General features: G+C 43.6%; 2 protein-coding genes across 6 annotated transcripts in view; one reads left to right on the top strand and one right to left on the bottom strand.

Moving 5' to 3' along the window:
• Positions 1 to 744: 744 nt before the first annotated feature.
• PPP1R3B (protein phosphatase 1 regulatory subunit 3B) lies at positions 745 to 14,808 on the bottom strand. Of its 5 annotated transcripts, none has more exons than XM_061635349.1 (3): positions 14,506 to 14,808; positions 13,264 to 13,365; positions 745 to 2,645 (listed from the first exon to the last, which is right to left on the bottom strand). In XM_061635349.1, exons 2-3 carry the CDS (start codon positions 13,266 to 13,268, stop codon positions 1,754 to 1,756), a joined length of 897 nt encoding a protein of 298 aa, XP_061491333.1. In that variant the 5' UTR covers positions 13,269 to 13,365; positions 14,506 to 14,808; the 3' UTR covers positions 745 to 1,753. The 5 variants fall into 5 exon arrangements, with proteins under 5 accessions (XP_061491333.1, XP_061491341.1, XP_061491367.1 ...); XM_061635357.1 differs by lacking the exon at positions 14,506 to 14,808 and adding an exon at positions 14,277 to 14,483; XM_061635383.1 differs by lacking the exon at positions 14,506 to 14,808 and adding an exon at positions 14,311 to 14,483.
• Positions 14,809 to 20,307, top strand: part of TNKS (tankyrase) — a 159,671-nt gene continuing 154,172 nt past the window's right edge. Inside the window, exons 1-2 of the mRNA XM_061635335.1 lie at positions 14,809 to 15,087; positions 16,425 to 16,517. The gene's annotated coding sequence lies outside the window, so the exon portion shown is untranslated. The remainder of the gene's footprint in view (positions 15,088 to 16,424; positions 16,518 to 20,307) is intronic.

Below are 20,307 nucleotides of genomic sequence, written 5' to 3'. Positions count from 1 at the left end.
CAAATGGGACTAGACCAGCCTTTCCCAACCTTTGGGTCCCCAGATGTTGTTGGACTACAACTCCCATCAGACCATGGCCAGTGGTCAGGAATGATGGGAATTGTAGCCCAGCAACATCTGGGGACCCAAAGGTTGGGAAAGGCTGGACTAGACAAAGACATTTTGTCCTATGGTGTTGTACGGGGTTACCTTTAGTGAGCTGGGCTTACACAGTCAAAGTGAGAAAAGCTGAATGGCTTTCTTTAGTGTTCAAGTAGCAACATTGAGGGCTTGGAAATATAGGCCCCTAATGAACCATGAAATATAGCTATCTACTGTAGTCATGATCTGTGAAGCCAACAATGGGGAAAAATGTGATTGGTGTGGGGGGAAAGAAGAGTGATGTCTGGAAATCTAGCAACCTGTTTTTGGCTTGTAGGGAAGGATCTGCAGCTCTTATTTGTTCCTGCCACACACACACCCCACTTCACCTTCGCCTAATTTATAGGAAGACAGGAAGCTGCCTCATTCTAGCTCAGACCGTTGGCCCATCTAGCTTTGCACAATTGACACTGACTGGCAATGGCTCTCAGGGTTTCAGAGAGAGGGTCTTTCCCAGCCCCACCTAGAGACCCCGGGGTTTGAACCTGGAGCCTTCTGCATGCAAAGCAGATGCTCTGCCGCCGAGCTATTGTTCCTTCATACTGCTGTACATGAGCAGTGCGGGGGGGGGAAGGGAGGATGTGAAACTGAATATAATTCATATTCTTTATACAAGTTAATAAGCTTTATTTGATTTTGTCAGTAACATCCAATTTTATAAAATTCATGAGGCGGGGAGGGGAAAGTAGTAAAATAAAAGTTCGCTAATCAGACAACTACACCCACCAGGCTCAAAAGGAATATATTTAAACAACATGATGGCATGAAAGGTTATGTTTAAAAAAAAAAAGACATTTTATTCTTCACACTCCCCCACATCCCAACCCAAAGAAGTTGTTCAAGGCACATTAATAAGATAGCAGCCCCTCAACCGATGCTCACACACATTTACTCTGAAGCTACAAGATTACAGCATGAATGACCTACCACTGAGAACTTAAAACATACTGTTCTCTTAATTAAAAAAAAAAAGAGGCACAGGCAGAACGGTGAGTAAGCACCCTGGTATCTTTCCACAAATGAAGGCATTTCCTAAAATGGAAGGAAGCAGAGTCATAATTCTAGCTAAAATTACAGTCATTTCTATTTGAACATCTTGGTCTCCTCTCACCGATTGGACAAACCAGATAAGGAGAGAATGGGAAGATGTTATCAACAGTCACTCACAGCCTGGATAGTCTCTCCATTATTCCTTGTCAGAAAAGGAGATAGCTTTTCAGAGATGTGCAGCAAAATGGGATTCCATCATACAACAGTCTAAGATAGGCAAACATTTCTCTGCACAGTTTGCAATACTGTGGTGCACCCGAGGACGACATGCAAGTAAAACTGCTTGGACTGAAGCAGCGAGAACTGACCTGGACTCGGAGACTTGGCAGCATTGGTCTTAAGACAACAGAGAGATCCCCCACTTTACAGCTACTTAAATTCATAACAAGGATGATGCAAAGACCATCTGTTTTTAAACCATCTCCAGTCAGGGGTTTCACAAGTCCTTTTATTTCACTTTCATTATAAACATGCGCCTCCTTTGTCAGCTGCAACCTTGCAGCAAACTCCCAAAAAGTTTACTGTGCAGGGTATTTTTAAATACACAGCTCAAGCCTTTGATTTAATAATAAGGCCCAAGTTTTTCATACCCTGAATAGCTGGGCCATTCAGGAAATAGGCCGTAGGAACATCGAGGGCTTCCAAACTGGTCAAAGGCAATTCCAAAACCAGGTTCGTTCTGAGGCTGAGAAATTTCCTGAGCAGATTTCAGTTCCGACCGTGTGATCTTATAATTCAGGCCTTTGTTGCTGTCCCAATACACCTTACCATCACACTCATAACACACTGCAAACTCTATTCTTTCATGGGGTTGAACTCTCTCTGGCAAGCTGATCTCAAAGGAGAATGTGTCCTTATCTGAACCCGCGTAAGTGTCCTTAACATACTGACACAGGTAGTCAGTGAAGGTTTTCCAGGTGTCAAATGTCATTCGGATCTTCACAGCCTTCTCAAATGCAAGATTCCTGACTTTCACTGTGCCCACGATGGCTTTATCTTTTAACATGCAGTTTTCAAGGCAGACATAGTCTGCCTGGAGGCGATTCCGGAAGTCCAAATAATCTGCAGAAGGTTGTACAAAATCCAAGACAAAGTCGTCTCTGTCCACCGTTGTCAAGCCCACAATATTGTCTATTAGTTCCGCAATATTAAAGGGAATATCTAAAGGCTCATCAAATTCTGAGAACACTTTAACCACCGTCAGCGACAAGCCTCTGTTGTCTGCAAAGGAAACCCTCTTTTTCACCTTGCTGCTCTGCAGTGCTTGTACTCCCGCTCCCTGCTCACTTAGCTCGGCACTGCTGTTCAAATGGATGCAAGGCCGCAAAGGCTTCTTAGGCTTTGGAGCGATTTTGCAGGCAAAACTCTCTCTTCGTAAAGAGGGCATGCGCAGGTATAGCTGCATGGCTACATCCACTGCCATTGTGGGCTTGTGAGGAAAGGAGTCCAGTATTCTGAAGAAGAAAAAAACCAAGAGTGATTAATAATCAGGGGGGCATTTCACATAGTGTGCTGCTACAAAACCCAGGTTTCACACATGAAGAATGCTACCAGATTAGAGCCAAAGCTTGCCTAGTCCAGCATTCTGCTCCCACAGCAGCCAAGCAGATGCGTCAGCAAGCAGGACATGAGCACAAGAGCACTCTCCCACTCGTGATCCCCAGCAACTGGTTTTTAGAGGCATGTGGCCTATCAGCTATGTAGTACCCACAGATATTGTGCCAAGCAGCCATCAATAGCCTGATCCTTCACTAATTTATCTAATCTCCTTTTAAAGCTGTCCAGATTGGTGGCCAGCATTACGCCGTGTGGTACATATGCTGTGTAATCTCCCAACGTTCAGCTTTGTTGGATGATCCCAAGTTCTACTGTTCAGTGGCATTCTACAACCATTCCCAGTTCTCTGATAAGACCATCTGTACGATACACATTTTTTGCAAAATGTGTTTGTTACATAGAATAGTAGAGTTGGAAGGGGCCTATAAGGCCATCGAGTCCAGTCCCCCGCTCAATGCAAGAATCCATCCATTCATTACATCCATTCATTACATCCCTATTTTTAGCTGTATGCCATTGTTGGGGTGGTGGTGTTTCTTTTTGATGGGATATTGACCCTAAAATATTTAAAAAACTTAATGAAATATTTTTTAAAACTTGCATCCATGGCCCTCTATCAAAACACACCAAGTTAAAGCCTGCTTTTCTACATACAATAATGAATTTAGGGAAGGGGGCTTTTTCAAGTCCAACAATTCAATAGGTTATGTATTTTATTTAATATTGTGGAGAGTTATTCAGTATCTATGACTCCAAGAACCCAGCAGAATGGACAGGATGCTACTTGTCACTGAAGAAAAAAACAAACAGTCCTCTGCTCAGTTAATGACAGTTTTTTTCTTCTCCAAAGGTCGCTCATATGCAAAATGATCTGAAGCATGTTTATTCAGAAGCAAGTCCTGCAGAGGTCAAGTAGTCTTACTCCAAGGTACATGTATACAGGATTGCAGTCTTAGTTGTCAGGTAAGTGATCTTGACTAATATTCTTGGCACAGTGAAACAGAAACTAATTCCACAACTGCCCCCTTTGTCTCTGAGTAGATTAATTGATGATTGTGTTTTTAGATTGTATATTGTATTTTATTATTATGTTGTTGTAAGTCGCCTAGAGTGTCCGTTAATTCGGACAGATAGGCGACTAACAAATAAAATTTATTATTATTATTATTATGAGTAGATACAACATGTTGTAGAGCAACAGGTGTCTGGGCTGCATGATCAAGAGGGTTCAAAATTGTGCAGTTGAAAACCAATAGATTTTTATTATTCTCACAATCAATTGATATGCATACTTGTTCAGAAAACTGTGAATTATCAAAGAAAGATGGATTCAACTCACATCTCCCCGCCCCCTGTTCCCTTGGTGGTTTAAAAAGCAATTTAAATTCACTAATTTGATTTTTTTTAAATTTCAACCAGTCCACATTGATGGACAGTGTGCAAATTTAACAACAACTCCCTCCAATAATATAAACCTATGCAATAATTTCAGATTCAGGATTTCCAGTGCAGAATTTCAAGACAGAAGAGCCAACGTTCAAATCCCTGCTCCATCCTTCTCCTCCCTGACACCACTAAGACCAGAAATATATAGATTTATTTTAACCTAAACATTCTTACAGAGGAGCAACCCTTCCTCTACCAAGTTTCATTGAAGGCACTCTCACAAAGAAAACAAAGGAGGAGCATCAGAATGCTCACCCTGAAACCCAGAAGTTGCTGGCCGGGAACTGCATTGCACTCTGCAGCATTCTGAACCCCTGAACCACTAAGGGCACAGACTGGCTCAGACAGCTGAATAAAGCACAACTTATATGCTTTCTCCGGTAAGCCTTCCTTCTGCAGCAAAATTGCCACGCCCATGAGAACTGGAAACTTTCCTCGGGTGTGTAACAGGAAGTGAGCAGTTGACTTAGCAGCAGCGATAGCCTGCCCTGACTTCTTGAACTTTGCCTGAAAGGAAGCTGCAGCAGACATGCATCTTAGCAAGTTCAATTGACAGGCATTGTGACACTTCAGGATTTTTGAATTTCTTGCAACAGTCAGAAGAACGTCATTGCAGCTGTGCCCCACTTCTACAGAATACATGTCCGGTTTGGTTAAAGCTCCAACCAAAATCCAAGAATTTAAGTGAACCATCACAAATGTAAAGAATTGCTGGTCACCGAAAAATGACTAATTTCCCGCTCTGCATGTTACTACTTCCTAGGCCTATTGCTGCATCAAGTATTAAATTAGCTACGTGCTGCTTGGTTCCAAATGACAAGGAGGTGTTTTTAGCATTTGTCCAAGGTTGTTGTTGTTATGTGCCTTCAAGTCGATGGCGACCCTATGAATCGGTGACCTCCAAGAGCATCTGTCATGAACCACCCTGTTCAGATCTTGTAAGTTCAGGTCTGTGGCTTCCTTTACGGAAGGTTAATTTTCAAATATTCTATAGCTCTGACGAATGTCACCATGCATCCTTCCCCAAGCCGGGAAAAAAGCTACTAAAGCCTAGACTGGCAGTCTAGAGTTTATGGTGCAGCAGCATCAAGCCCCTACATTCACCAGGGTAAGTGTTTGGAATAAGCGGATCTTAGGCTGTCCCAGCTGAGCTGGCTGAATTTAAACTGACATATATATGCGTTTTAAAAAGGGGTGCTCCAGGGCAATGAGAGACTTACACCTATTCGAAATCTCTTCCAGCTCAGTCACGTGACCTAGCAACCCAGTGAAACGCATGCCGGCGAAAAGGATGGTGCACGTCAAACTCTATTTTAAAGGCTTCTTTTTCCTCTGCTTGGGTTGGCTCAGCCGGCAGTAACCCCACTTCTGAACAGAGTTTGGAAAAGGGGTAACTTATACCAGTTTAATTTAAGTTGCTGTACGTTTCACCGGCTTCCTATAGGATTGCTCTGTAGGGGAGCCTTTCCCAATATGATGCCCTTCAGATGTCGTTGGACTACACCTCCCATCATCACTGACCATGCTGACTGGGGCTTGTGGGAGCTGTAATGTAGTCCAAAACATTGAGAGGGCACTAAGTTAGGGAAGGGCATTCCTAGGTTTTTGCTAGCACTGAGGTTTCCATTCAACTTGGGCTAGTCACCTCTCTCTCAGCCCAACCTTCCTCACAGGGTTATTGTGAGGACAGAACGGGAGGAAGAGAACCACGTACACATCCTTGAGCTCCATGGAGAAAGGTGTGATATGAACACAAGAGAACAAGAACAGTACCGGTGAATATGGAACCAGTGTCCAATTTGTAGTCTTCCAGATGTTACTGGACTCCAACTTCCATCAGCCCCAGCCAGCATAGCTGGGAGGTACAGTCCAGCAACATCTGGAGGGCCATTGGCTCCCCACCCACGGTCAAGGGAATGAAGAGTCTCAACTACAATAAAAAATGGAAAACAAGTGACAAGATCTTAGGCTGAACAAATTCAAGACTAGCAGCAAACCACAGAAGTCCTTGTACAGATTTTTACCAGCTTTGTAATTTAATGTAATTCAAAGCCAGTGAGGTTACTGCGGAACTTAATCCCAAATAGGACGCTCTCTCCAATTATGCAATTCTGGCTGACATATGCACCGATTCAGCCAACAGATAAAATTGTATTTGACAAATCTGAGACTCGCCCCTTTTGGGGATAACCACATTTCTCCCTATTTCTGCTCATCCTTATTCTTCATAATTAAGGGTCTCAGGCCCATGCATACCATAAGACCTTGTGGGACTAGTCTGACATATACACCATTGCATATATTTCTTTAGGCGGTGGTTTCCAAACAGTATTCTTGGGAGACTTAGAAACTAGAGGTTTCTCACCGAAAAGATTACTGTCAGCAGGCAAGCTGCCAAAAGACAATTTGCAGACTAATACTCATGCTCCCCTGCAAGATGGGGCAGCAGCAGAGTTCTAGGGTACATTTTCAGTTGATGTGGGGTAACAGTATCTCAACACAAACTGAGGATTGTGCTCCAGAACATGATCCATACATGTTGAATATGCAGCAGAGGTCCAGAGGTCCCTCAGCACACATGCCAATGTGGAAATAATTTCCTGAAGAAAGCCACCATATTCAGGCATTCCTCTTGACTATAATACAATCCATTTGTCTGTATCAACCCAAGGCCTATCTAAATGGGATGAATTACTCAAAAGGAGCTTCAAAAGGGAGACTGCAACATGAAACTTCTGAAGTACAAAACATCAATCCAGTTGTTGATATCTGACCAGATCTGAACAGAAAGAACTGCTCAAGATAAGAGAACTCAGTAGGGAGAACTGGATCAAGAAGTTCAATCATTTGTGCTATTATCAATTTGTGGACTCAACAAAACAAAGGATATTTAGCACATGATGTGTGTTAATCGACTTACCAATGCCAGGATATCTGCATCACTGGCAATTGTTTTTCTGAATTACCACAGTTGAAGATGCAGTTATCACTGTATGTCCTTTTCTGCATTTCATTTCACTCTGACCTCACTGTTTACAATCCCACCCAAAAACTATATTGTACCTCGCTCCATGCTTCTGATAAAGTGGCCTGCGGTCCACAAAACCTCATGCCATAATAAATGTGTTCTTTTTTTAAGGTGCCACAAGACTTCGTTGTTCAAGATGACAGATTTGGCATGACAAACCTGGCCACCTTTTGTATCACATATGAGCAAAATACTATATTTTTGCAGTTCCACTGTCATGCAGACACAAACCCCTACCAGGCAATTTCTTTCTCACAACTCACAAGAGTTGTAGACCATCTGCTTTGCATACAGAAGGATCCAGGTTCAATTCCCTAACATCTCCAGGTAGAGCTGGAAAATACCCCTGCCTGAAACCCTGGAGAGCTCCTGCCAGTCAGTGTAGGCAGTACTGAGCTAGATGGGTCAATGTGGTATTGGAGGAGCCCAGAACGATAGTGCTGGGTGATTTCAATCTCCATGAGGAGGCTGCCTCTAGTGTCCCGGCTCGGGACTTCATGGCCTCCATGACGACCATGAGGCTGTCTCAAGTTGTCACTGGCCCAACACATAGGGCAGGGCATACCCTCGACGTGGTTTTTGCTCCAGATGGAGGAAGGGGTGGTCTGGGGATAGGGGGTGGTGGATGTCATCCCATTGTCATGGTCAGATCACTTCCTGGTGAAGTTCAGACTTATGGCTCCAGTCCTTCCCTGCAGGGGTGGTGGACAGATTAAGATGGTCCGCCCCCGGAGACTAATGGAATCCACTGGTGACCCTGTTGAAGCCCTTGTCATGCTGTGGAACAGCGAGGCGCGTCGGGCTCTTGACACGGTTGCCCGAGTGCTCTCTCCAGCATTGTGGAGCCCGGTCTGCACCTTAGTACACCAGTGAGCTAAGGGCAATGAAACAGGCTGGATGATGGCTAGAGCGCAAATGGCAAAAGATGTGCTGTGAGGCTGATAGGGCACGATTAAAACATCATAACCGTGCCTACTGTATGGCGGTGAGGGCGGCAAAGAAGGCCTACTTCTCTACCTCCATCGCATCCTCAAGTAGCCGTCCAGTGGAGCTTTTCTGTATTAACAGGGGCCTGTTGACATCAGCTCCAGGAAATGGAGTCTTAGACCCTTCGGAGGCCCACTGTGAATTGTCTACAAGGCACTTTGAGGGTAAAGTTGCTCGCCTCTGTAGCAGTCTTGATGCCCCATCCACATCTACTGTAGTCCAGTGCAATGTCTGCTGCAACTTCTTGGGAACTGTTTCAGTTGATGCGGCCTGATGACGTGGACAAGGTGCTTGCGATGATGCGGCCAGCAACATGTCCTCTCGACCCTTGCCCTTCTTGGCTTATTAAAGCTTGCCGAGGGGGTTTGACCGAGTGGATCCAGGGTGTGGTCAATGCATCATTGCAGGAGGGAGTTGTTCCAACTGCCCTGAAAGAGGTGGTGATCCGACCGCTCCTGAAAAAGCTCACTCTGGACCCATTGGTGTGACAATTACCGACTGGTTGCAAATACCCCCTTTTTAGGGAAGATGATTGAGAGGGTTGTGGCGCAGCAATTGCAAGTACTCTTGGATGAAACAGATTATCTTCACCCATTCCAGTCTAGGTTCAGCCCTGGTTATGGGACTGAATCGGCCTTGGTTGCCCTGATGGATGACCTTTATCGGTAGAAGGACAGGGGGAGTGTGACCCTGTTACTCTTACTTGATTTCTTGGCGGCTTTTGATACCATTGACCATGGTATCCTTCTGGGCCGACTTGGGGAGATGGGTATCGGAGGCACTGTTTTCAGAGAAAAGTATTGGGTGATTGTCTTTTGGCCCGCTGGCTGTTGAGCTGTGGGGTGCCGCAGGATACCATCTTGTCCCTCATGCTGTTTAACATCTATATGAAGCCCTTGGGAGCGGTCATCAGGAGATTTGGGGCAAGGTGTCAGCAGCTCTATTTTTCTGTAACATCTGAATTGGGAGAGGCCGTAAAAGTCCTGGACCACTGCCTGGACTCGGTGGTGGGCTGGATGAGGGCCAATAAACTGAGTCTGAATCCTAGCAAGACAGAGGCACTGTGGGTTGGTGGTTCCTGAGGTCAGATAATTGGTCAGTTGCCTGCTTTGGATGGGGTTGTTCTCCCTCTGAAAGAGCAGGTCTGTAGTCTGAGGGTGCTCCTCGATCCATCTTTGTTGGTAGAGGCCCAGGTGACCTCAGTGGCTAGGAGTGCCTTTTACCAGCTTCAGCTGGTAAGACAACTGTGGCCATTTCTGGACTGGGATAGCCTGACCACTGTTGTCCACGCACTGGTAACCTCCAGGCTGGATTACTGAAATGTGCTCTATGTGGGGCTGCCCTTGAGGTTGGTCCGGAAGCTGCAGCTGGTGCAAAATGCGGCGGCAAGACTGCTCACTGGGGCATGGTATTGCCAACATGTCACCCCGTTGCTGAAAGAATTGCACTGGCTGCCCATTTGCTCCTGGGCCAAGTTCAAGGTTCTAGTTTTTGTGTACAAAGCCCTACACAGCTTGTGACCATGATACCTGAAAGACCGTCTTACCCCTTATATACCCAGTCGATCACTGTGCTCTGCAGGTGAGAGCCTCCTGCAGATACCATCTTATCAGGAGGTCTGCACAACATAGGAAACAGATCTTTAGTGTGGCAGCACCTACCCTGTGGAATTCCCACCCCTTAAATATTAGACACGCGCCATCTGTTATCTTTTCAGCGCCTACTGAAGACCTTCCTCTTTCAACAAGCCTTTTAAGTTGAGACCTTATCCCAGTCTGCTTCTGTGTTGGAATTGCTTTTTAATATGCTTTTAAACCTTTTTTTAATATATATATATATATGTATATGTATATATATATGTATATATATGTATATAGATATGTATATATATATATGTATAGATATGTATATAGATATGTATAGATATGTATATAGATATGTATAGATATGTATATATGTATATGTATATATATATGTATGTATATGTATATATATATGTATGTATATATATATATGTATATATGTATATATATATGTATATATGTATATATATGTATATATATATATATATGTATATATGTATATATATATATATATATATATGCGTATATATATGTGCATATATATGTGTGTATATATATATGTCCATATATATATATATATGTGTGTGTGTGTGTATATATATATGTGTGTGTGTGTATATATATATATGTGTGTGTGTGTGTATATATATATATATATATGTGCATATATTAACCTTTTAAAAAAAATCTTCAAAGCTTTTTTAAAAAAAGTTTTAAAGTTGTTTTGTTTTAATGTCTTTTAATGTCTTTATGATGTTTTAAGCGCTTTTGTTTGCCGCCCTCGGCTCCTGCTGGGAGGAAGGGCAGGAAATTAATTAATTACTTAATTACTTAATAATGGTCTGATGCAGAATAAGACCGCTTCCTATGAACTGCAGATGCTCTTCATGACAACTGCCATAGCTGCATCCCTTATAAGGCCAAACCAAGAACTCATCTAAGTTTTGCCCCATTTGAAATCATAACCAAAACACTTTTTTATTCAAAATGTGATCTGCTGCATTTTAGGAACCATATATAAAACAGAACTCTTGTTCAGTTTTTTAAAATTGGTGTCACACAGGATAAAACCACAACACCAGAGATTACCTGTTTCAAACCTAGTTTGACAAATGTTGTGGGAAAGAAACCAATTTTGTTCTCTGAAAGCGAACAGCTGCCTATAAAAAGGCTGATAATTTTGTGTTGGAATTGAAGCTCACCCAGTGTAATTACGATCTCCAAACTAAGTCAGAATGCTAGATTTGCATTTATTTCCTTATACGCCTGATTTTCTGTTCCACTTGTTTACAAGGCTAAGTGAAAATTTTGTTACAAATAACTCCTGGTCAAAATGCAAAAGTTTTCTTCTGGTTCAAACTTTGGTCCCTGGATTTCTGATGACAAGCCACAAGTGAAAAGATTCCCACAGGATTAGATTAGAACCGAGTTTGCTAAAGTTTTCCTGATGAAAGGATTTCAGAATCTGGTACAGTAACCAATCTGTTGGTCAAAGGGTTCACTGCACAGGTCCATGCTTCAGAACAGAGGTACCAATATTTAACTGCACATATGATAGAAAGGCACATGTACGTTGCCCTTTGCTCCTTTGAAGGAAAATGGGATAAACATGTATATAAAAAGATTGATGGACCAACAAGTACGGCCACTTTTTATTAAAATAGCTTTGAATGCCATTGAAATTAAGATCAGCTGTAGTGGTCCAGGTTTATCCTAGCAGTTACAATCACAGTGCATGTTTAATGCATGATAACGTTTAGAGGACTTTCAGAAATGACTACATAAATTCATGAGGATAGATTAACCAACAACTATTATCATGATAACTAAAAGGAACTTGCATGTTCAGGGTTGTTTATATTTAAATACCAGATGCTGGAGAAATAGACCAACAGGGAAAGCAGTTACCTGACTGCAAGTGTCTAAAAGCCTCTGGCTGGCCATTGTTGAAAACGGAAAGCTAAATTAGGTGGACCTTTAGTCTGTCCTAGTAGATCAATTCTTATGATTTTATTCACTGCCTAAAGAAATCTTTTTTTTACCAGATGAAAACAATATTAGCAACTACTGTAATGTCCAGTGCTTCCAACAACAGCAACATAAAGCCAAAATCCAGTTCATTTGCTTCCATTCCTTTTTGCCGATTACGAATGAGAGAAGACTCCTCTCTCTAATTTAAAAATATTTTCCTGAATTACCTTGCTTAATCCGCCACTGCCACCAGACTTCCACTTCATTTATCCTGCCTCCATTACCTACTCTAAGTCCCTTCCATCCATCTCAGTTTTCTATAACCTTAAAGACACAGGCACTGCAGGTTATACCACAGCTTGGTTCTACACCTCCTGAAATTCCCTATTCTATACAACTGTTAGAAGATTCAGGAGCCCTGCTCTCACTTTCATCCTAGGTGGGGCATGGGTGTAGCTCCAGTCTCCTTTGCACTTTTTGAAAGGGTCTTAAAAGTTAACTCCACTTTATATAGCCAAAGCAGAGAACGTCTCTCTCTCTTGTAGAATTAATAAAAAGAACTAGCAATACAATGGATGTTAGCAGCAATAAAATTTAAACCGCATTCTCTCTGCACAAACTCTTCAAAAAGAGCAGCATCCACTATTAACTATGCAGTTTCAGAGAAGTTACCAGTTTCCTTTTAAGATTTTATTTTATCAGTACTTAATGAAAATAGAAAACAGTCTATACTACATAGGTTATGCAGGGGTCAGGTGTGCTCAATCAGAACCCCTCCAACAGAGTGCAAAAGCCACCTTCCTAGATATCTGAAAAAGGACTTGTGAAACTGTATCATCGTGCAAATAGGACATAACCACACTACAGATGTGCAGCCTGATCATATGCATGCTTACACACACAGTGCATAGGCTATCAAAGGCTACTAGCCATGATAGTGGCATTCTGCCTTCCACTGTACAGCAGTTGTTGGAATCACAAGGGGGGGGGGAAATACTACTGCACTCAAGTCCTGCTTGCAGGCTTCCCCATAGGGTTGGGGAAAGGTTGGGCACTGTGAGATCAGCATGCTGGTCTATGATGGCTCTTTAATCTGGGCCAGCAGGGCTCTTCTACTGTTTTTAAATTTTGTAGCCTCAAACTGGTTTAATAGTCCCTTCCTCTTCTCAGCAAACTGTAGTTCTAGGACTGGGGATATCAGACAAGAGTTCTCAGCAGAGTACAATTCTTAAATTCTTTGGAGGTAATTCATGACATGTCCAAAACTGCTACAAATTTTTAGTTTAGATATTGCTCAAGTCTATCCCTGATCCTGCAATGTCATTTAAGTCTGAAATCCTATACCTATTTACCTGGGAGTATGCCCCACTGAATTCAACAGAGCCCACATGAGTAGACATGTACAGGATTGTTAAGTGACTTTAGACAAGCCAGAAAATAGATTCTGAAAAGGTTCCTCCTGTTTGCAAATAAATAGATAAACAGTAATGTTTTACGTACCTCATAAGGACGAAGGAGGTTAGCTGTGAAGATGCTTCAAGATGTTGGGGGCTGGAGGTGTACCCAGGATTTCACATCCCACAACAGTTATAGATTCATTACCTAAAACAGCAGGGTATGTTGGGATTAGTAAGTGATCTCAAAAATGCACATACCAGTCCTCACCCCCTGGCTCTTTACATGCATGTCAACAAGGACACCACCTTCCAACTTCTAAGGATAAAAGATCCAGGCAAAAGCATATTCATATTCACACATGTTTTTCACCCAGCAAGAGTGGATTCAGAGAGGAAATGTGCCTAGAAGTAAAACTGCAGGCTCAACTCCAAGGCAAACTTGAAAACCCTATTAAAGTAAATGGAATTTACTTCTGAGCAGATGTGCATGAAATGTTCAAGGAGTTTTGGTAACAAGCCGGAGACAAGCACAGTGCTTCTCACTTTAAAAAGTGTCTAGTCCCCATGGCTTCAGGCAAAAGCAAGAACTATACATTATTGTAAGTCAACTGGTACATAAAAAACCCCTAAACTCCAATTGGTGCCTCCTCCAAGATAAGATAAACACTAACAGCTCCGATTTAATGTTAAAGCTCCTGTCATGACTAAAGTGCCCTGATAACGTAGACTGCTGCCAGATCGGGTCATCTCTAACCTATAGAGGCCATTCGGAGAGGAAGTCAAATAGGCCTCCTATTCGCACCTCGTAAGGTCCCTTTTGGTTCAGCGATTGAATCCTCCTCGCCTTTAGTTCCAATGAGAAACCAAATCGCCCCTCCTATTCCCCATTCAAAAGCATCAATCCAAACCGGAAAAAGAAAAGAAAAAACATTTAGTGTCTCTCCTCTATTTCAAAGGCGTCTCACAGCAACCAGGTGCACAAGGCGTTAGCCTCACGGCATTGCTCAGCTGCAACTCTATCCGGCTCAGGTTAAAGGCCCGATTCACACCAGCAAGTTCCACCGACTTTCTCCGAATAGAGCACAACATTGCAGCCCGATTCTGCTCAAAATTTACCCCATTAGCAAGTCTGTCGCGCGCGTACACGCACAGGGTCATCGCAGCCAAATCCAATACATGGTTACCGAGAAACAAGTCCCGCTTCTGCATAGGACTACATCACCTAGGCCAAAAACGCGTTTCTGGCACAGCTCATTTTGGAGCCGACTCAGAAGTAAAGAGAGCGATTCAGCCCGCCCTCAATCAAAGACACCTGGTTTACATTTCTCCAACTCGACGCCCGTACCTGCACCCCCTGAGAAGCGGAGCAGGGTTTCTGTCTCTTTACAAACAGCAACTTTTATAGTCTTCCAGTTCGGTTTTCGCATGCAGACTCAACGCTACTGACAGTAGCTAATGATGATACGCCCAGCCCACCCGATCTTTCCTGGGTCATTCAGCTCCGGTTCCACCGTGTATGCAAAGATCTCTCGTTACTTCTTAAGAATGTTCGTTTCATTGCGAACGCTCTTGGTGGGGAGGAAGCAGCGCCGTAGCAAATGAACGGCCTCTTCACCGTCGCGGCCAACCAATGGTGGCCGAGCTTCCCCGTGAAAGATCAGGAGGCTGGCACGTGAACGCCAGGCTGGCTATGAGGGAGTGACTGCAACTCCTGCAAGTGATAAAGCGCATCTGTAGTGCACGGGCGCTGGGAATGGGATAGCAGGAGGGACGGAGCAGGGCCCCCTAGGCGGTACTTGTCCTCTGTCCCCGTAAGGACAGGGCTCCTGGGACAGAGCTCTTATCCGCAAAGCTGGCCGGCGCCTTTTCCCGCGCTGGGCTTTTTCTCAAATAGAGGATTTCTTGGTGCATAGACTAACGTTTTCAAGTAAGCGAGAGTGAACGTGGGACCCCACTCGAGCATTGGGACCCTGCGTGCTGTGTCATTTGTGGTATTTTTTTTATTAGGAAAATGTTGGGGAGATGTGCCAGTCGCTTGTGTTTTGTTACATTTATATGCCAGTATATATGAGTCTCTTCCGAGCCCCCCTTTTATCCTCACAACAATCCTGTGAAGAGGTAGGTTAGTCTGGGAGTGGACTAAAATCCCCCAGTGAGCTTTATAGGTGAGGGTGCTGACCTGGGCCTCTCCAATCCAAGTGTGACACTAAGGAGTGTGGGGAAAGAGCTATAAATAAGAATATTGAACCTGGAAGGAGCACCACAGGCATTACCCCCTTTCTCTATGTGCTGCCCCCACAATATAGGGGGTGGGGAAGGGATGCCATGAATGTTTGCCTCAAGCAGTAAAAGAGTTTGAGCCAGCCCTGACTAAACCAGAAGATTATTTTCAAATGTAGCCAGAAGGCACTGTAAATAACTGCCCTGGGGGCAGATGCCTGATATAGTACCCAGGATATGTATCAAAAGGGAGGGGAGACAATTGGGTGCTGAATAAATTTGGTGTAACTTCCTGTAAAGATCTGGATACTTGTGCCAGGGTGGGGGGATGCGTGTGAATTCAAGGCTCATGCACATAATGCCAGTGCGTATAAGCACCACCAGCGTGCATAGATCCTGGCTCCAGGGACCTCACAATGATGTGGTGTAAAACATCTGAATGCAGCCAATTGACTAACCCTGAAGAACAATTTTCAGGCAAGGATTACACCAGAGTGCAAGGGAAATAGAAGCCGATATTGTCAACGGATTGCAGGAAGCATTCTGAGATCAGAAGTGAGGAGACAACCTGTGGAGTAAATATGGAGTGGGGATAAGAGCTGTAGGCAGGAAAAACAGGACAGGTATCTGGAAACAGAGCTGAGCTGGCCCTACCCTTAGCCAGAGTGAAGCAGCTGCCTCAGGTGGCAGATGCTGGAGGGTGGTAAGTTGTTGGAGGACAGAGCTATGCGTGCTATGCAACCTGTCCTATAACACCTAAGGTAAGCTGCTGCCCTCATGGATGATGTAGATTCTGCCCCAACATCAGTGTTTGAAATGAGATTCACCTGCAATGCTTTTGCACATAGAACTGGGGTGGGGATCTTTCCTCTGCCTCAGGTAGCAAAATGTCTTGAACCAGCCTTCTCTGGAAACCAGGGGCAGGACAGCATGACGTCCTGGAGTATTCCTGGAACAAGAATATTCCTGGAACAACTCTTCTCTTTTGCATAGATTTGCCCAGCTTTTAAAGCAGTTTCTTTTTCTTTCTTTTTTTTAAATCAGGCGTTCAAGCTTCTATCTGGGCATTGGAACCTGGCCTATTTGGATTTGGCCTTGACAGATTAGCTTCCCTATGTCTTCCGATGTTCTACCCAGGTAGGATTGGTATGTATGATTGACAGTGTGTGCTGCCCTTTGGACAGTGAAAATGCCAGCGGTGTGCTGGTAGTGGTGGGGTGATCCCCATTGAACAATAAGACTTAAATGTCATATTATATGCATGTTGCTGAGTGTATAGTATTTCTGTTTTTTTCTTTTTTAAACTGAAAACAGCCTCTTGAGTTTCAGCAGCTGTTTAACCTGTTTCTGTTTGGGTTCCTTATGTGCTTAAAATCCACTCAGATGTTTTTCACTTCATGCAGGAAAACAGAAGAGGTTAGGCATCTGTATCTTCTGCCCTGCAGAGAAAAAAGCAGCTGGGGTGGGTGATTTTGAGCACAAAATGTTCACAAGGGAAGGACTGAGCAGCCCCTCCATGCTCCCATTCTTCCACTGAAACTCAAAAGCCTTGAAGGCTGCATTTAGTTAAAAAGAAAACAGAAAATGTACACACAGCTGCATCAAATGGGCAATTTGGCCCTACATAATGTGTTCTTTGCATTCACCTTTCTTATTTTGAAAACGATTTGTACTAAAGCCAACATTTTAAACAACTTTCTTTCTTATAAGTGTATCCCAGTGATGCCATAACTATAGGAAATCGCTCTTTTAGCATTTCTGCTCTGTAGGGAGTACTAGTAAAGATGGTAAGTTTATTGAGGACATCTGTTGTGGCCAAATAAAGTGTAGATGGCCAGGGCAATTACTAGTTCATGCTTCTCAATATCCAGAGGACGTTAAAGCCTGGCTAGGCATTTGATTGTGCCTTGAGGTCATAATGGCTTCTTCATTTTGGTTTTTAATGAGTGTCCTAATTTTTTACTGTTCTGTGAAACCTGCTCTGAAACAGAAATATTTGCAAAGTCATCACATATTTTTGCTAACTGCAAATAGCTAGGGTTGCTAATACTTTCCTGGCAGGTCTCATATGCCTTTAATAGGTGCATAAAGGGCAGAAATTCAACAGTGGAATCGCATCTTCGCATGGAGATGAAGTGACAGAGATGATAGACCCGGTATAATGCAGTAGCTAATAGATTGTGGACCCAGGAGCCTATGGACTCACTAGATGGCCTTTTAGAAAAGGCATTATTTTTCAATATCCATCTGCAAGATGGAAATAATGCCAATTTACCTTACACGGCTGTTATGCAGGTTATTGAGAGAGATAATGTATGTGAAATGCTTTGAACATTTTCTAATGCTATGTAAATGATGAAATATTTAGGTGTTGAATCTCTCTCTGATACACATCTGTTAAAGCGGGCCGTTTTAGCTCAGCAGGCCAGACCTTTATCTTCTCTCACCCTGCAGGCAAAACCTTGACAGGTGGGTGGGACAACCTTCCAGTCATGATGACATCAGGTGAGTGGTAGGTGGGCAGTCCAGCCTGTCAAAGTTGACCTGTGGGGGTGGATGAGAAGGGGTTTGTTTCACCATTGCATTCCCTGCAGGAAATGCATTGGTGAAGCAGCACCCAGCAGGACTGAACTCTGCACTCACCAGCTGATGAGTGGAGGGTTCAGACTTGCGTTCTGCAGGGGTCTGGACAGGATTTAACCCCCTGCTCATTAGCTGATGAGTGGGGTGTGTGTGTTAAATCCTGGCTTTGGCTGCACACCAGTTCCCTGTGGGGAACTGGAGTTTGCAGCCAATGCAGAATTAACCACCCCCTGCTGACATCACTGAGTGCTGTCATCTGATTGACATGGGGGTGTAGGTTTGGGGAAATAGCCTTGTGTGCCAAATTGGACCCCCTGGCAAGCCAGTATTGGCCCATGGGCTGGAGGGTCCCTACTGTGTTAGAGACCTGACAGAAAAATGTGGCAACACTACAAGTAGTGTGTTAGACTGTAATCCTAACTCCATTTTCTGGGAGTAAGTCCATCAACAGGATTTACTTCTGAGTAGACATGGTTAAGATTGTGCTGTTAGTTGCCTTCCCACTAATGCTATTTTCATAGAATGCTCCAAAAATAACCAAGCACAACTTGTTGTGGCAGGCAGTCTGCAAAGCCTGGTTCAGTGTTGCCACCTTTCTTCCTGACACAGGTTTTTGTGTTGTTAAGAGCCATATGACACACAAAGTTCAACTGGTGCAGTTTCTTTCAGGGTATGTGTGCTGTAATGCAAAAGCTGAATCTGCTATCAGAGGCACAGCACCTTCTCCCAAGAAGCTGTTGTGACCTGTTGTTGTGTCTGCCTAGATGCCTAAATGTGTTGTCTGAATTAGTAACTTGTATTATTGGTTTTTCCAGATACAAAAAACTGCATTGTGGGGGGCTGTACCTCAATAGTAGCTTCACATACATAAGATTTTAGGTTCAGCATCTTCACTTAAAAGGATCTCAGATAGCAGGGCTCACAATGACCCATGTCTGATAGGTCTTAGAGAACCACTTTGAATTGAAAGCCAGGGTAGCATAGAGCCAGGGAGGGCAGACTGTGGGATCTACTGGAGCCAGGTAGAAAAGCCATAAACTTAGGACTACGCTCAGGAATGCTGAGCCCACAAATTTATTATGAGTACCAGAAATGACCTGAACTCACATTCCTTCCACATAAAGATCCACTCCTGGTTACACACACACTTCATTTCAGCAGGATGGGTGTGTGCATGCCATCTGCTGTGGAACAAGCATCCCACAATTTGTACATTTTTGTTTCAACAAGCATTTCCAGCTGGATGGGAAGGTCTCTCCCATAGATGTTCATTGTATATTGTTTTTTAATCTATTTACAGTTATTTTTTGTATTTTAAAAGAAGTATGTTTAGTTGCTCATATTATGTTTGTGAAACACCTTGACACGTATGTAGAAGGCGATTCATAAATTCATGAATACAAAATAAATGTTGTTGTTACCATTGTTAAACAACTGAAAGTCAAGAAATCCTTGCTGATTTACTTCAAATCACCCAGAGATCTACCAATAGTTCCCCATCTGCCCACCCTTGGTGCAGTGGATAGAACAGAGTGTTGCACTATGAGTAGGGAGGCCTAGGTTCCAGGGCTGTGGAGTTGGAGTCGGAAGCAATTTTGGGTGGAGTCGGAGTCGGTAGAAATGTACCGACTCCAACTCCGGCTTCAAAATAAATTTTGATTGACAATTTTTTTAAAATATAAATTCAAAATGTCAAAGAAGCTTCCCATGAAGTCAGCTGTAGTTGAGCATTTCACCATAAGATGGAAAACATTTTGTGTGTCAGTGTGTGACACTGGACCCAGATGAAGACAAATGCTGTGATGCCAAGATCAGCGCATATTCAGGCAGCGATGAAAATGCTCCTATGAGAGCTTCCAATTTAAAAAGACATTTACAGCCCTTTCCAGGGCTGTGGAGTTAGAAGCAATTTTGGGTGGAGTCGGAGTCAGACAGTAGAAAAATAGAGGAGTTGGAGTCGGAGTCGAAGGTTTGGCGTACCGACTCCACAGCCCTGCTAGGTTCAGTCCCTACTCATCAGCTGTGCAGCTCTTACTGGGTGACCTTGAGCCAGTCACTGTCTATCTTTCAACTTAATCTACTTCACAGGGTTATTGTTTGTATAAAAGGGAGGGGGAGCATGGGCACCATTTTGAGCACCTTGGAGGAAAGCTGGGGCATGCATCAAATAATACATAGGCAGTGCTGGGCTAGATGGGCTCTGAATTTCTTGGACTTTCTCGGATACAAATGGAATATGAAAGAAGAAATCTCTCTGCGCTCCTAGATGGTTTTGTTGTGCTCTGCTGCTTCCTGCTTCAGCCTCTTCCAAAATAATGAGGGGACTAAAGTTCACATCTGACCA

Source organism: Rhineura floridana, chromosome 1, assembly GCF_030035675.1.
Source record: "Rhineura floridana isolate rRhiFlo1 chromosome 1, rRhiFlo1.hap2, whole genome shotgun sequence".
NCBI lineage: Eukaryota > Metazoa > Chordata > Lepidosauria > Squamata > Rhineuridae > Rhineura > Rhineura floridana.
This window is presented reverse-complemented; position numbering and strand designations above follow the sequence as displayed.